This window comes from Cuculus canorus, chromosome 2 (genome assembly GCF_017976375.1).
Source record: "Cuculus canorus isolate bCucCan1 chromosome 2, bCucCan1.pri, whole genome shotgun sequence".
Taxonomy (NCBI): Eukaryota; Metazoa; Chordata; class Aves; order Cuculiformes; family Cuculidae; genus Cuculus; species Cuculus canorus.
The window spans coordinates 1733857-1749944 of record NC_071402.1 but is presented as its reverse complement, the minus strand read 5'-3'; the positions used below and the strand labels follow the sequence as shown (position 1 = coordinate 1749944).

The 16088-nt window shown below is 58.9% G+C and overlaps 1 protein-coding gene across 6 annotated transcripts; it reads left to right on the top strand.

Moving 5' to 3' along the window:
• Window positions 1-35: 35 nt before the first annotated feature.
• LOC128851261 (alanine aminotransferase 1-like) lies at window positions 36-16004 on the top strand. 6 transcript variants are annotated; one of them, XM_054058950.1, is made up of 13 exons: window positions 54-92; window positions 740-793; window positions 2163-2292; window positions 4435-4524; window positions 5868-5976; window positions 6905-7038; window positions 8327-8570; window positions 8680-8759; window positions 8832-8965; window positions 9034-9205; window positions 10773-10928; window positions 12441-12553; window positions 15842-16003. In XM_054058950.1, exons 3-13 carry the CDS (start codon window positions 2212-2214, stop codon window positions 15930-15932), a joined length of 1404 nt encoding a protein of 467 aa, XP_053914925.1. In that variant the 5' UTR covers window positions 54-92; window positions 740-793; window positions 2163-2211; the 3' UTR covers window positions 15933-16003. The 6 variants fall into 6 exon arrangements, with proteins under 6 accessions (XP_053914926.1, XP_053914925.1, XP_053914930.1 ...); XM_054058955.1 differs by having other exon boundaries at window positions 75-92; window positions 740-789; window positions 15842-16004; XM_054058952.1 differs by lacking the exon at window positions 54-92 and adding an exon at window positions 97-116.
• Window positions 16005-16088: the final 84 nt, after the last annotated feature.

Sequence of the window (16088 nt, the reverse complement as noted above, 5' to 3'; positions counted from 1 at the left end):
AGGGGCGGGTACTGAGTTAATGGGTTGGTTAACGGGGCGGGTAACGGGGCGGGTAACAAGGCAGTTAAAGGAGTAACAGGATGGGTATCGGGGTGGGTAACGAGTTGAGTGACGGGGTTGGTTAATAGGGTGGGGAATGGGTTGGTAATGGGGCATTAAGTAGGGTGGGGAAAGGGGTGGTTAAGTGGTTGAGTAACAGGGTGGTTAACCGGTTGAGTAACAGGCCGGGTAGTGGGGTGGGTGATGAGATGGGTCACGGGTTGGTTAATGGGGTGATGGGGTGATGGGGTGGGTGATGGGTTGGTTAATGGGGTGGTCAACGGTGCAGGTGATGGGGTGGGTGATGGGATGGGTCATGGGTTGGTTAACGGTGCGGTTAACGGTGCAGGTGATAGGATGGGTAACAGGGTGGGTAATGGGTTGGTTAATGGGGTGGTTAACGGTGCAGGTGATGGGGTGGGTAACAGGGTGGGTAATGGGATGGGTAAGGGTTAACGGGGTGGGTAACTGGGTGGTTAACGGGGCGAGTAGTGGGTTGCATAAAGGGATGTTTAACATGTTTAGTAGCGGGATGGGTAACAGGGTGGGTAAGAGGAGTGGTTAACAGGGCAGGTAATGGGGTAGTTAATGGGACGGGTGATGGGGTGGATAACGAGGTCGGTAACGGGGCACTAAACGAGGCGGGTAAAGGAATGGGTAATGAGGTGGTTAACAGGGTGATTAACTGGTTAAATAACAGGGCAAGTGATGGAGCGGGTGACGGGACGGGTAACGGGTGTGGTTAACGAGGCAGGTAAGGGGGTGGGTAACAAGGTGGTTAATGGGATGGGTAACGAGGAGGGTTCTCGGGAGGTGATTGGGTGAGAAAGGGGGTGGGTAACGGGGCGGGTTAAGGGGCGGGTAATGAGTTAGTGGGTTGGTTAATGGAGTGGGTTAAGGGGCAGTTAAAGGAGTAACAGGGCAGGTAATGGGGTGGTTAATGGGATGGGTAAGGGGGTGGGTAATGGGGTGGTTAACTGGTTGATTATCAGGGCAGGTAGTGGGCGGGGGGTGATGGGATGGTTAGTGGGGCGGTTAACGAGGCAGCTAATGGGTAAAGAGGTGGGTAATGGGATGGGTAACAGGTAACGGGGCGGGTAAGGGGTAACAAAGCAGCTAATGGGATGGGTAACCGGTAACGAGGAGGGTAACGGGTAATGGGATGGGTCACAGGACTGGTTAACGGGGTGGGTAATGGGGTCTTAAATGAGATGGTGGGTAATGGGATGGGTAAAGGGGCATTAAACAGGGTGGGAGGGGTGATGGGATGGGTAATGGGGCGGTTAACGAGGTGGGTAATGGGATGGGTAAAGCAGCAGATGATGGGGTGGTAACAAGGTGGTAACGAGGTGATAATGGGATGGGTAACGGGCAATGGGGGTGGGTAATGGGGTGAGTTAGAGGGGTGGTTAACGAGGCAGGTAACGGGGTGGGTAATGGGATGGGTAACAATGGGTAATGGGGCAGGTAACCAGGTGGGTAAGGAAGCGGGTAACGAGGTGCTTAACGGGATGGGCGAGAAGGAGGGATCTCGGGAGGTGATTGGACGAGTGAGGGGGTGGTAACGGGGCAGGTTAAAGGGCAGGTAATGAGTTCATGGGTTGGTTAACAGGGCGAGTAACGGGACAGTTAAAGGAGTAACAGGACAGTAAATTGAGTAGCGCGGTGGGTAACAGTTTGGGTAATGGGGTGGGTAATGGGTTGGTTAATGGGGTGGGTAATGGGGTAGTTAATGGGGTAGTTAATGGTGCAGGTAATGGGGTGGGTAATGGGTTGGTTAATGGTGTGGGTAATGGGGTAGTTAATGGGGTAGTTAATGGGATGGTTAATGGTGCAGGTAATGGGATGGGTAACGGGTAACGAGGTGGGTAACGAGGTGGGTAATGGGTAATGGGGTGGGTAACGGGATGGGTAACGGGTAACGGAGTGGGTAACGAGTAACGAGGTGTGTAACGGGATGGGTAACGGCCACCAGGCTGAGTAACAGGATGGGTAACGCGATGGTTAACGAGGTGGTTAACGGGGTGGGTAACGAGTTGATGGGGTGGCCACGGGGTGTTTCCCAGGGCAGTTAACGATGCGGTTAACAGGGCAGGTTAATTAATTAATTAATTAATTACCAGGCTGATAACCATTAACCCGGGCCCTTCCTGCCCTACGGCTCCACTCCCCATGGCGGACATCGGGGTCCCCCCGACCCCACTGCAGAGCCTGCTGGAGCGGGCTAGTGCCATCGAGGGGCAGCTGGCCCAGGTGAGAGCCCCACGGCCACCGGGGACCCACGGCCACCATCGGCCACCCAGAGGCCCATGGGGACCCACAGGGCACCCACAGGTCCCCAAGGCCACCAAGACCTCCATGGTGACCCACAGGGCACCCGTGGCCACCAGGAGCTCCATGGGGACCCACAGGGCACCCACAGGTTTCCAAGGCCACCAAGAGCTCCATGGGGACCCACAGGGCACCCACAGGTCCCCAAAGCCACCAGGATCTCCATGGGGACCCACAGGGCACCCACGGCCACCCAGAGGCCCACCGGGACCCATGGGGACCCACAGGGCACCCACAGGTCCCCATGGCCACCAGGATATCCATGGGGACCCACAGGGTACCTGTAGGTCCCCACCGCCACCAGGAGCTCCATGGGGACTCACAGGGCACCCACACCCACCCAGAGGTCCACAGGGACCCATGGGGACCCACAGGGCACCCACAGGTCCCCAAGGCCACCAGGATCTCCATGGGGACCCACAGGGTACCTGTAGGTCCCCACCGCCATCAGGAGATCCATGGGGACTCACAGGGCATCCACGGCCACCCAGAGGCCCACCGGGACCCATGGGGACCCACAGGACACCCACAGGTCCCCATGGCCACCAGGAGCTCCATGGGGACCCACCGGGCACCCACAGGTCCCCACAGCCACCAGGAGCTCCATGGGGACTCACAGGACACCCACAGCCACCAGGAGCTCCATGCGGACTCACAGGAACCCATGGGGATCCACAGCCACCAGGAGCTCCATGAGGACCCACAGGACACCCACAGGTCCCCACGGCCACCAGGAGCTCCATGAGGACCCACAGGGCACCCACAGGTCCCCACAACCACCAGAAGCTCCATGGAGACCCACAGGGCACCCACGGCCACCCACAGACACACAGAAGTGTCCCAGGGTCCCATGGGGACCCACAGGACACCCAACAGGTCCCCACAACCACCAGGAGCTCCATGGGGACTCACAGGAACCCATGGGGACCCATTGCCACCAGGAGCTCCATGGGGACCCACAAAGCACCCACAGGTCCCCACAGCCACCAGGAGCTCCATGGGGCCTCACAGGGCATCCACAGGTCCCCATGGCCACCAGCAGCTCCATGGGGACCCACAGGGCACCCACAGGCCTCCACGGCCACCAGGAGCTCCATGGGGACCCACAGAGAACCCACGGGGACCCACAGGCACCCACAGACCTCCATGTCCACCAGGAGCTCCATGGGGACCCACAGAGACCCACAGGCACCCAGAGTCCCACAGACACCCACAGACCTCCATGTCCACCAGGAGCTCCACAGGGACCCACAGGCAACCAGAGCCCCACGGCTCCCCATGGCCATCAGAAATTCCATGGGGACCCACAGGCCACCCAGAGACGCTCAGGGACCCATGGAGACCCATGGGGACTCAAAGTCCCACGGCTCCCCATGGCCACCAAGAGCTCCATGGCCACCCATGGTCGCCCAGAGCCCCACAGGGACCCATAAGGACCGATGGGTCTCCAAGGCCGCTCAGAACCCCGCAACCACCCACAGGTCCCTATGGCCACCACAGCCCCACAGATCCCCAGAGCCCCATGGGACCCATGGCCACCCATCATCCTGGAGCCCCACAAGTCCCCATGGCCACCCAGAGCTTCATGGGTCCCCACAGAGACCCACAGGCACCCATAGACCTCCACATCCACCATGAGCTCCATGGGGACCCACAGAGACCCACAGAGACCTATAGCTCCAGAACCCCACAGGTCCCCACGGCCACTTGAGATCCTGGAGCTCCAGGGATCCTCACGACCACTCACAGCTTGAAAACCCCACGAGTCCCCAGAACTCCACGGATACCTGTGGGCCCGGAGCTCCTCAAGGTCCCTGCAGCAACCCATGATCCTATAGCCCCCTCTGGACCCCACAATCACCCAGATCCCGTGTCCCCGAAGCCACCACACCCCATGTCCTCACATCCTTAGGGGACGGATCCTACCTTGGTCTCCCCTCTCTTGGGGCACCCTTGGGTGCTCCAGGTCTCCATGTCTTCTCCCATCCCTCCATCCATGTCAGCTGGGATTTGAGGAGGGGGACACGGAATGGTGGCCCCACTGAACCACCTCCTGTCCCTAAGGGTGAGGACAAGCCCTTCACGGAGGTCACCCACTGCCATACGGGGGACGCCGTTGCCGCCGGCCACCAGCCCCTCACTTTCCTCCGCCAGGTAATGGGGACACCACGGTTGGACCCCACAACCAGACCCCATCACTCAACCCCAAACCAAACCAGACCTCATCACACAGCCTCAACCTCCCATTCCAAACCAGACCCCATCACCCAACCCCAACCTCCCAACTCAAACCAGACCCCACCACCCAACCTCCCAGCTCAAACCAGACCTCATCACCCAACCCCAACTCAAACCAAAAGCCATCACCCAACCTCCCAATCCAAACCAGACCCCATCACCCAACCTCCCAAACCAAACCAGACCTCATCACCCAGCCTCAACTTCCCATTCCAAACCAGACCCCATCACCCAACCCCAACCTCCCAGCTCAAACCAGACCTCATCACCCAACCCCAACTCAAACCAAATGCCATCACTCAACCTCCCAATCCAAACCAGACCTCATCACTCAACCTCCCAATCCAAACCAGACCCCATCACCCAACCTCCCAATCCAAACCAGACCTCATCAACCAACCTCCCAACCCCAACCAGACCCCATCACTCAACCTCCCAACTCAAACCAGACCTCATCACCCAACCTCCCAAACCACACCAGACCCCATCAACCAACCCCAACCTCCAAACTCAAACCAGACCCCATCACCCAACCCAAACTCAAACCAAATGCCATCACCCAACCTCCCAACCCAAACCAGACCCCATCACCCAACGCAAACACCATCACCCATCCCCAACCAGAACCCATCACCCAACCCAAACCAGACTCCAACATCCCACTCCACAACCCCTGAGCACCACCAAACCAGACCCCATCACCCAACCTCCCAACTCAAACCAGACCCCATCACCCAACCCCAACCTCCCAGTCCAAACCAGACCCCATCACCCAACCTCCCAGTCCAAACCAGACCCCATCACCCAACCTCCCAATCCAAACCAAACCCCATCACCCAAACTCCCAATCCAAACCAACTCCATCACCCAACCTCCGAAGCCAAACCAGACCCCATCACCCAACCCCAACCTGCCAACCCCAACCAGACCCCATAACTCAACCCAAACACCATCACCCAACCCCAACTCAAACCAGACCCCATCACCCAACCTCCCAACCCCAACCAGACCCCATCACCCAACCCAAACACCATCACCCATCTCCAACCAGAACCCATCACCCAACCCAAACCAGACTGCACCATCCCACTCCACAACCCCTGAGCACCACCGGAGGCACCACCAAACCAAGTGTGGTTTGCAGCTGGATCCAAGACCCTCAACACCCTGGGGATGGGGTGGCAGGGCCCTATCCTGACCCTGGTGGTGCCCCGTGGTGTAGGAGGGGTTGTCACCGTGGGGTGGCCGGATCCCCACAGGTGGGAGCCATGTGTGCGTACCCGGAGCTGCTGGATGCTGAGCACATGCCAGCGGACGCCAAAGAGCGCGTGGGCCGCATCCTGCAACGCCTGCAGGGTGGCAGTGTAGGTACGGCGGTGATAGACATGGCGTGGGGTGGGCCTGCCCCACAGGTGGGCAGTGGGGTATGGGGGGTTTGTAGGACTCCATGATAAGGATGGGATGTCATCCAGAGGGACCTGGAGAGGTGGGGCTGGAGAACATCAGGAGGTTCAACAAGGGCAAAGTCCTACACCTGGGTGGGGGAAATCCTTGATTTCAGTCCAGGATGGGGGATGACATAGTGGAGAGGAGCTCTGAGGAGAAGGACTTGGGGTGCTGAGGGATGAGAAGCTCGTTAGGAGCCGGCAACGTGCGCTCACAGCCCAGGAGGTCAACTGTGTCCTGGGCTGCGTCCAAAGCAGCGTGGCCAGCATGGAGGGAGGGGATTCTCCACCTCTGCTCCTCTCTTGGGAGACCTCATTTGGAGGATTGGGTCCAGATCTGGAATCCTCACCAGAAGAAGGAGATGGAGCTGTTGGAATGGGTCCAGAGGAGGCTCCAAGGATGATCCGAGGGCTGGAGAACCTCCAGTCTGAGGACAGGCTGAGAGAGTTGGGGTGGTTCAGCCTGGAGAAGGCTTCACGGAGACCTTAGAGTGACCTTCTAGAGCCTGAAGGAGCTCCAGGAAAGCTGGGGAGGGGCTGTTCACAAAGGCTTGGAGTGATGGGATGAGGGGGAACGGGGATAAACTGGAGAAGGGCAGGTTTAAACTGGACATGAGGAAGAACTTCTTCACCATGAGAGTGATGAGACACTGGCCCGGGTTGCCCAGGGAGGTTGTGGCTGCCCCATCCCTGAAGGTGCTGAAGATCAGGTTGGATGGACCTTGGGCAGCTGGATCCAGTGGGAGGTGTCCCTGCCCATGGCAGGGGGTTTGGAACTGGATGGGCTTTAAGGTGCCTTCCAACCCAAACTATTCTATGAATCCATGATTCCGATCCGGCTCTGTCCGCAGGGGCGTACAACCTGGAGTACGTCACTGGCACCGTGGCCAAGAAGGTGGCCCAGTACCTGGAGCGAAGGGACGGTGGCATCGCCAGCGACGCCCGCTGCGTCGTCCCCTCCAGTGGCACAGCGGCAGCTGTGGTGGTGAGTGTGGCGTGGGGAGCGGTGGTGGCACCTCTGCGGCTTCAACCTGATCCCATCACCCCATCCCAACACCGAACCTCAACTTCCTCAACCCAAACCACGTCCCGACCCAAACCAGACCCCAACATCCAACCCCAAACCAACCCAGACCTCATCACCCAACCTCAAACCAACCCAGACCTCATCACCCAACCCCAAACCAACCCAGACCTCATCACCCAACCCCAAACCAACCCAGACCTCATCACCCAACCCCAAACCAACCCAAACCTCATCACCCAACCCCAAACCAACCCAGACCTCATCACCCAACCCCAAACCAACCCAGACCTCATCACCCAACCCCAAACCAACCCAGACCTCATCACCCAACCCCAAACCAACCCAGACCTCATCACCCAACCCCAAACCAACCCAGACCTCATCACCCAACCTCAAACCAACCCAGACCTCATCACCCAACCCCAAACCAACCCAAACCTCATCACCCAACCCCAAACCAACCCAGACCTCATCATCCAACCTCAAACCAACCCAGACCTCATCACCCAGCCTCAAACCAACCCAGACCTCATCACCCAACCCCAAACCAACCCAGACCTCATCACCCAACCCCAAACCAACCCAAACCTCATCACCCATCCCAAACCAACTCAGACCTCATCACACAACCCCAACGTCCCAAAGCAAAGCAGATCCCATCACCCAGCCCCAACCTCCCAACCCAATACTCAATCCCAGCTTTCCAACTCAAACCAGATCCCATCAACCAGCCCCAACCCAAACGTAAAGCCAAACCCAACTCCATCAACCAACCCCACCCTCCCAGTTCAAACCAGACCCCAACATCCAACTCGGATTTCATCATCCAACCCCAACCAGACCCTTAACGCCCAATCCAACTCACAGCCCAAACCCAATCCAACACCAAATCCCAACCTCTCAACCCAAACCAGACCCCAACACCCAGCCTCAACTTCTCAGCTCCAACCAGACTCCGTCACCTAATCCCAAACCAGACCCCAACACCCAACTCAGTCTCCATCACCCCACATCAAACCTCAACCCCAACCGGACCCCGACATCCAAACTGAACGAGACCCCAAACTCAACCCAAACCAAACCCCAACACCAAATCCCAACCTCTCTACCCAAACCAGACCTCAACACCCAGCCTCAACCTCCCAACTCAAACAGGACTCCAATCCCAACCAGACCCCATCAGCCAACCCCAACTTCCCAACCCCAACCAGACCCCATCACCCAACCCAGTGGCTCTTCCCGGCAGGATGTGATTTCCCTGGTGGTGGATGAGACGGCGGCGCTGCCGACGGCCGTGCTGGTGCCGGTGCCGGGTCCCCGTCTCCACGGGGCAGCAGCGGGGCTGGCGGGAGCCGTGGCTGTGCCGTACTCGCTGGCCGAGGAGCGCGGATGGGACGTAGACGGTGACGCGGTGCGGCAAGCGCTGCAGCAGGCGCGGGCGAGATGCCACCCTAAGGTCCTCTGTGTCGTCAACCCTGGGGACCCCACGGGTGAGTTGATGGGGACACACAGCACCCCCTGTGACTCAGTTTCCCCAGCTGAGGAGACACGTGTGGTGTCCCCAGACGTGGTGGGACAAGCGTGGTCTCCTCGGGGTAGGGCATGTGCTGAGCCGGCAGAGCATGGAGGCCATCATCCGGCTGGTGGCCGAGGAGAACCTCCTGCTGCTGGCGGACGAGGTGGGTGCTGGTTGGGGCTTGGGGATGTCCGTGTCCCCAATCCTGGTGTCCCCTCAACCCTGGGTGCCGTAGGTGCAGCAGGAACGAGCCTTCCTCCCCGATCGCCCCTTCCTGTCCTTCAAGCGGGTGCTGTGGGAGATGGGCGCTCCGTTGGCATCCACCGTCCAGCTCGTGTCCTTCTACTCCCTCTCCAACGGTGTTGGGGGGTGAGTAGTGACTCCTGAACCCCCAGGCTCCCCCTTTTCCAGCCCCCTCCACCCCACTGCTCCCCCAGGGGTGGATTCCGAGCAGGATTCTTCGAGCTGGTGAACATCGACCCGAGTATCCTCAAGTGCTTCTACACGTGGGGGATGTCCGTGTACCCCTCCATCCTGGGGCAGGCGATGCTGGATGCGGCCATGGAGCTCCCATTGCCCCACGAACCTTCCTACCAGAGCGTTGAGGAGGTGGGTGACGCCGGCTGTACTTCCCACCATGCCGGGACCTCTGGGTCCTGCTGGTGGCAGAGGGAGGATGTGCGGTGCTCTGGGTGGAGGAGATGAGGGCACTCTTCATCCCCATCTTCATTCTCATCCCCATCCCCATCTCATTCCATCCCATCTCATCTCCATCCCCTCCATCCCCATCTCCATCCCCATCCCCGTTTCCATCATCACTATCTCCATCATCCCCACCTCCATCCTTCTGCCATTGCCACACTTATTGCTCTGCCATCTCCCTCCCCATCTCCACCATCACCATCTCCACGCCCATTATCACCATTTCCATCCCCATAACCATCTCCATCCCTATCTCCAACATCACCATCTCCATCCCCATCCCCATCTCCATCAACACCATCTGTATCCCCATCATCACCATCTCCACCTCCATATCCATCTCTATCACCACCTCCATCATCACCATCCCCACCCGCATCTCCATCAACACCATCTCCGTCCCCATCATCACTATCTCCACCTCCATATCCATCTCCATCACCATCTCCATCCGCATCTCCATCATTACCATCTCCATCATGACCATCTCTATCCCCACATCCATCTCCATCCCCATCTCCATCATCACCATCTCCACCCCCATCTCCATCAACACCATCTCCATCCCCATCTTCGTCATGACCATCACCATATCCACCTCCATCCTCATCTCCATCACCATCATCTCCATCCCCATCTCCATCATTACCGTTTCCATTGCCATAAACATCTCCATCAACGCCATCTCCATCTCCATCATGAACATCTCCATCATCCCCCTCTCCGTCCCCATAAATACCATCTCCATCATCACCGTCTCCATCCCCACATCCATCTCCATCCTCACCTCCATCCTCACCATCTCCATCATCACCATTTCCATCCCCATAACCACCTCCACCATCCCCGTCTCATCTCCACCCTGACCATCTCCATCCATCATCCATCATTACCATCTCCATTCCCATCATCACCATTTCCATCCCTATCTCCATCATTACCATTTCCATTGCCATAAACATCTCCATCAACACCATCTCCATCTCCATCATGACCATCTCCATCCCATCTCCATCAATACCATCTCCATCTCCATTAATACCATCTCCACCCCTATCTCCATCATTACCATTTCCATTGCCATAAACATCTCCATCACCACCATCTCCATCCCCATCTCCATCAATACCATCTCCATCTCCATCAACACCATCTCCATCATGACCATCTCCATCCCCATCTCCATCATGACCGTTTTCATTGCCATAAACATTTCCATCAACACCATCTCCATCTCCATCATCCCCATATACATCCCCATAAATACCATCTCCATCATCACCGTCTCCATCCCCACATCCGTCTCCATCCTCACCTCCATCCTCACCATCTCCATCATCACCATTTCCATCCCCATAACCACGTCCATCATCCCCATCTCACCTCCACCCTGACCATCTCCATCCTCGCCCCCGTTTCCCTCCTCCCCATCTCCACCTCCACCCCATTCCCACCCCATCTCCATCTCCGGCAGCACCGCGGGGCTCTGCTCCACAGCCTGGCCCACAACGCCCGGCTGGTGCAGGAGGTCCTGGCCCGGGCGCCCGGCATCTGCTGCCACCCCCTGCAGGGCGGCGCCCGCGCCTTCCCCCGCATCCAGCTCCCGCCCCGCGCCCTGCGCCACGCTCAGGTGACACCGCGGGACACGGGGGACACCGGGGGTGGGGAACCCTGGGACGTGGGGTGTCCTGGAGACAGGAGCCACCCCAGGGAGGTGGGACAGTGTGGGAGCTCGGGGAACCCTGGGGACGTGGGGTGTCCTGGGACATGGGGGGACGTGAGGCATCTTGGGGACATGGGGTGTCCTGGGACATGGGAGGACATGGGGAACCCTGGGGACATGGGGTGTCCTGGGACACGGGGGGAGGTGGGGAACCCTGGGGACATGGGGTGTCCTGGGACATGGGGGGATGGGGGGAACCCTGGGGACATGGGGTGTCCTGGGACATGGGGGGACGTGGGGAACCCTGGGGACATGGGGTGTCCTGGGACATGGGGGGACGTGGGGTATCTTGGGGACGTGGGGTGTCCTGGGATGTGGGGTGTCATGGGAACATGGGATGTCATGGGAATATGGGACATCTTGGGGACATGGGGTGTCCTGGGACGTGGGGTGTCATGGGAATATGGGGCATCTGGGGAAAATGGGGTCTCCTGGGGCATCGTGGGGACATGGGACATCTTGGGGAAATGGGGTATCCTGAGAACATGGGGTGTCCTGGAACACGGGGCATCTTGGGGACATGAGGTGTTATGGGGACAAAGGACATCTTGGGGACGTGGAGTGTCCTGGGACATGAGGTGTCTCAGGGACATGGGGCATCCTGAGACATGGGGTGTCTTGCGGACAGGAAGTGCCCTGGGGACATGGGGCATCTTGGGGACATGAGGTGTCTTGGGGACATGGGACAAACCAGAATGTGGGGTGTCCTGGGACAGGAGCCATCTCAGGGACATGGGACACCATGGGAGCATGAGGAACGCTGTGACCTTGGGTGTCCTTGGGACGTAGGACACCACAGGAGATTGGGCACCAAGGGAGATGGGAGTGCAGGTCATCTTGGGGACATTGGGAACCATGGGAGTGCAAAGAAACCTGGGGACATGGAGCACCCTGGGGACCCGGAGCACCCTGGGGACATGGGGCATCTTGGGGACACGGAGCATCCTGGGGACATGGGGCATCTTGGGGACAGGAGACACCCCAGGGCTGTGGGACAACATGGAGAACCTTGGGACAGGAGCCATCCATAGGATGTGGGGCACCATGGGGGTGTGGAGCATCCTGGGGACATGGGACATCCATAGGGTGTGGGGCACCATGGGGGTGTGGAGCATCCTGGGGACATGGGACATCTATAGGGTGTGGGGCACTATGGGGGTGTGGAGCATCCTGGGGACATGGGACATCCATCCTAAGGACGTGGGACACCATTGGGGTGTGGAAAACTCTGCTCTGTTGGGTGTCTTGGGGACGTGGGACAACTTGGGAGATGGGACATGGGCCATCCAGGGCTGATGGGTCATCCTGGAGCAATCCTGGGGCAGGAGTCCTTGTAGGGCCATCGTGGGGCAACCGGTGGGGTGGGGGGTCCTGGAGACACGGGACACCCTGGAGACCCCACCGCCCCTTCTCCCACAGGAGCTGGGCCTGGAGCCCGATGTCTTCTTCTGCCGGGAGCTGCTGGAGGCGACGGGGATCGTGGTGGCCCCAGGGAGCGAGTTTGGGCAGCCGGAGGGCACCCACCACGTGGGGTACGGGGTGGGGGTGGTGGGCACCCGGGAAGCTGCCCTGAGTCCTCCTTCCCCATCCCTGTCCTGTCCCATCCTTGTCCCTATATGGATCTCATCCCCGTTCTATCCCATCTCCATCTCATTCCTGTCCCCATCCTGTCCCCAACCTGTCTCCATCCCCATCCATCCTGTTCTCATCCCCATTCCCATCCCTACTCCATCCCATCACCACCCCGTCCCCATCTTCATCTTCATCCCATCTCCACCCATGTCCCCATTCCCATCCCTGTTCCTTCCCATCTCCATCCCATCTTCATCCCTTTCCTCGTCTCCACCTCGTCCCTATCTTCATCCCCATTCCGTCCTTTTCTTCATCCCCATCTCCATCTTTTCCTCATCTCCATCCTTATTCCATCCCATCTCCACCACTGTTCCCACCCATTTTCATCTTAATCCCCATCCCATCTTCATCCCCATCTCCATCCTTTCCCCATCCCCATCCTTTCCCCATCCTTATTCCATCCCATCTCCACCCCGTACCCACCCATCTTCATCCCATCCCCATCTCATCCCATGTCCATACCCATCTCCATCTTTTCCTCATCTCCACCCTTATTCCATCCCATCTCCAACCCCATCCCCATCCATCTTCATCCCCATCCCTTCCATCCCATCTCCACCCTCATCCCATGTCCATCCCCATCTCCATCTTTTCCTCATCTCCATCCTTATTCCATCCCATCTCCAACCCCAGCCTCACGCAACTCCATCTTCATCTTCATCCCCATCTGGTGGGGGTGGTGGGTCACGCCAGGTGTTGGGGTGGGCGGTTGGCTTGGATGACCATAGGTGGTGGGGAAGGTGCTGGAGGGCACTCGGGGCTGATGTTTAGGGTGGTGGGTGGGCAATGCCGGAGGCTCATAAGATCAGGTGGTGGGTTGGGTTGGGTTGGGTTGGGTTGGATGATGAGGTAGAGGGAGATGTTGGGAGGTGGAGGTCTGGGTTGAGTTGAGAGGTTGGAGTTGGGAGCTGGGATCTGGGTTGGGTTGAGGTTGGGTGGTGGGATCTGGGTTGGGTTGGGTTGGTTGATGGGGTTGGGTGGTGGGATCTGGGTTGGGTTGGTTGATGGGGCTGGGTGGTGGGATCTGGGTTGGGTAGGGAGGTCGGGGCTGGGTGATGGGATCTGGGTTGGGTCAGGAGGTTGGGGTTGGGTGGTGGGGTCTGGGTTGAGTTGAGAGGTTGGAGTTGGGTGATGGATCTGGGTTGCGTGAGGAGGTTGGGTGATGGGATCTGGGTTGGGTTGGTTGATGGGGTTGGGTGGTGGGATCTGGGTTGGGTTGGTTGATGGGGTTGGGTGGTGGGATCTGGGTTGGGTTGGGTTGGTTGATGGGGTTGGGTGGTGGGATCTGGGTTGGGTTGAGGTTGGGTGGTGGGATCTGGGTTGGGTTGGTTGATGGGGTGGGTGGTGGGATCTGGGTTGGGTTCGTTGGTTGATGGGGCTGGGTGGTGGGATCTGGGTTGAGTTGGGTTGGTTGATGGGGTTGGGTGGTGGGAACTGGGTTGGGTTGGGTTGGTTGATGGGGTTGGGTGGTGGGATCTGGGTTGGGTAGGGAGGTCGGGGCTGGGTGATGGGATCTGGGTTGGGTCAGGAGATTGAGGTTGGGTGATGGGATCTGGGTTGAGTGTAGGGATCTGGGTTGGTTTAGGTGATGGGGTTGAGTGATGGGATCTGGGTTGGGTGTTGGGATCTGGGTTGGATGGAGAGGTTGGGGTTGGGTGGTGGGGTCTGGGTTGGGTGTAGGGATCTGGGCTGGGAGGTTGAGGCTGGGTGGTGGGATCGGGGTTGGGTGCAAGGTTGGAGTCTGGTTTGGATTGGGAGGTTGGGGTTGAGTGGTGAGATCTGGGTTGGGTTGAGATTGGGTGATAGGATCTGGTTTGCTTTGGGAGGTTTGGGCTGGGTAGTAGAGTCTGGGTTGGGTGGAAGGTTGGTGTCCGGGTTGGGTCGGGAGGTTGGGGCTGGGTGGTGGGATCTGGCTTGGGTGGGAGATTGGGGTTGAGCGATGGGGTTGGGTGATGGGAGCTGGATTGGGTGATGGGATCTGGGTTGGGTTGGGAGGTTGGGGCTGGGTGATGGGATCTGGGTTGGGTTGGGAGGTTGGGGCTGGGTGTTGGGATCTGGGTTGGGTGATGGGATCTGGGTTGGGTGGGAGGTTGGGGTTGAGTGATAGATCTGGGTTGGGTGTTGGGATCTGGGTTGGGTCGGGAGGTTGGGGCTGGGTGGTGGGATCTGGCTTGGGTGGGAGATTGAGGTTGAGCGATGGGGTTGGGTGATGGGAGCTGGATTGGGTGATGGGATCTGGGTTGGGTTGGGAGGTTGGGGCTGGGTGATGGGATCTGGGTTGGTTTGGAAGGTTGAGGTTGGGTGATGGGATCTGGGTGGGGTCGGGAGGTTGGGGTTGGGTGGTGGGATCTGGGTTGGGTCAGGAGGTTGGGGTTGGATGATGGGGTCTTGGTTGGGTGTTGGGATCTGGGTTGGGTCAGGAGGTTGTGGCTCGGTGATGGAATCCAGGTTGGGTGGTGGGATCTGGGTTGGATTGAGAGGTTGGGGTTCGGTGACAGGATCTGTGTTGGGTCAGGAGATTGAGGTTGGGTGATGGGATCTGGGTTGGGTGTAGGGATCTGGGTTGGTTTAGGTGATGGGGTTGAGTGATGGGATCTGGGTTGGGTTGGTTGATGGGGCTGGGTGGTGGGATCTGGGTTGGGTTCGGTGACGGGGTTGGGTGATGGGGTCTGGGCCTGGGTTGGGAGCTTGGGGTTGGGTGATGGGATCTACATTGGGTGTTGGGATCTGGGTTGGGTCAGGAGATTGGGGATGGGTGGTGGGATCTGGGTTGGGTGAGGAGGTTGAGGTTGAGTAGTGGGGTTTGAGTTGGGTTGGGTGGTGGGGTCTGGGTTGGGTTGGGTGATGGATCTGGTTTGGGTCAGGAGTTTGGAGTTGGGTTATTGGGTCTGGGTTGGGTGAGGAGGTTGGAGTTGGGTGGTGGGGTCTGGGTTGGGTGAGGAGGTTGGAGTTGGGTGGTGGGGTCTGTGTTGGGTGAGGAGGTTGGAGTTGGGTGATGGAGTCTGGGTTGGGTTGCATTGGGAGGACCAAGTTGAAGTTGTCCAACGAGGAGATCATGGATGTTGGGACTGGAGAGAGGCTTAAGATAGAGGACCTGTTTGGCGCCCATGGCGTGGTGGCCAGGAGACAACAGTGCTGGGCGGAGGTGGGGGACAGGACCACCCATGTCCCCACCACGTCCCCTCCAGGTTGTCCCTGCTGCTGCCGGCCGCGACGCTGGAGCGAGTGCTCCTCACCTTCACCCGCTTCTACGCCTCCTTCCTGCGTGACTTCTCCTGAAGTGGGGGTCACCCTGGTCTCCTGCCCCCCTTCCAACCTCATTAAAGCCCCCCTAGATCCCACCACGCCTCCTCTTGCCCCCCACAACCCCACCGAGAGCCCTGAGGGCTCCGTGTCCACCAACTCAACTGGTGGTGGCCCCCATGGCTCTCGTAC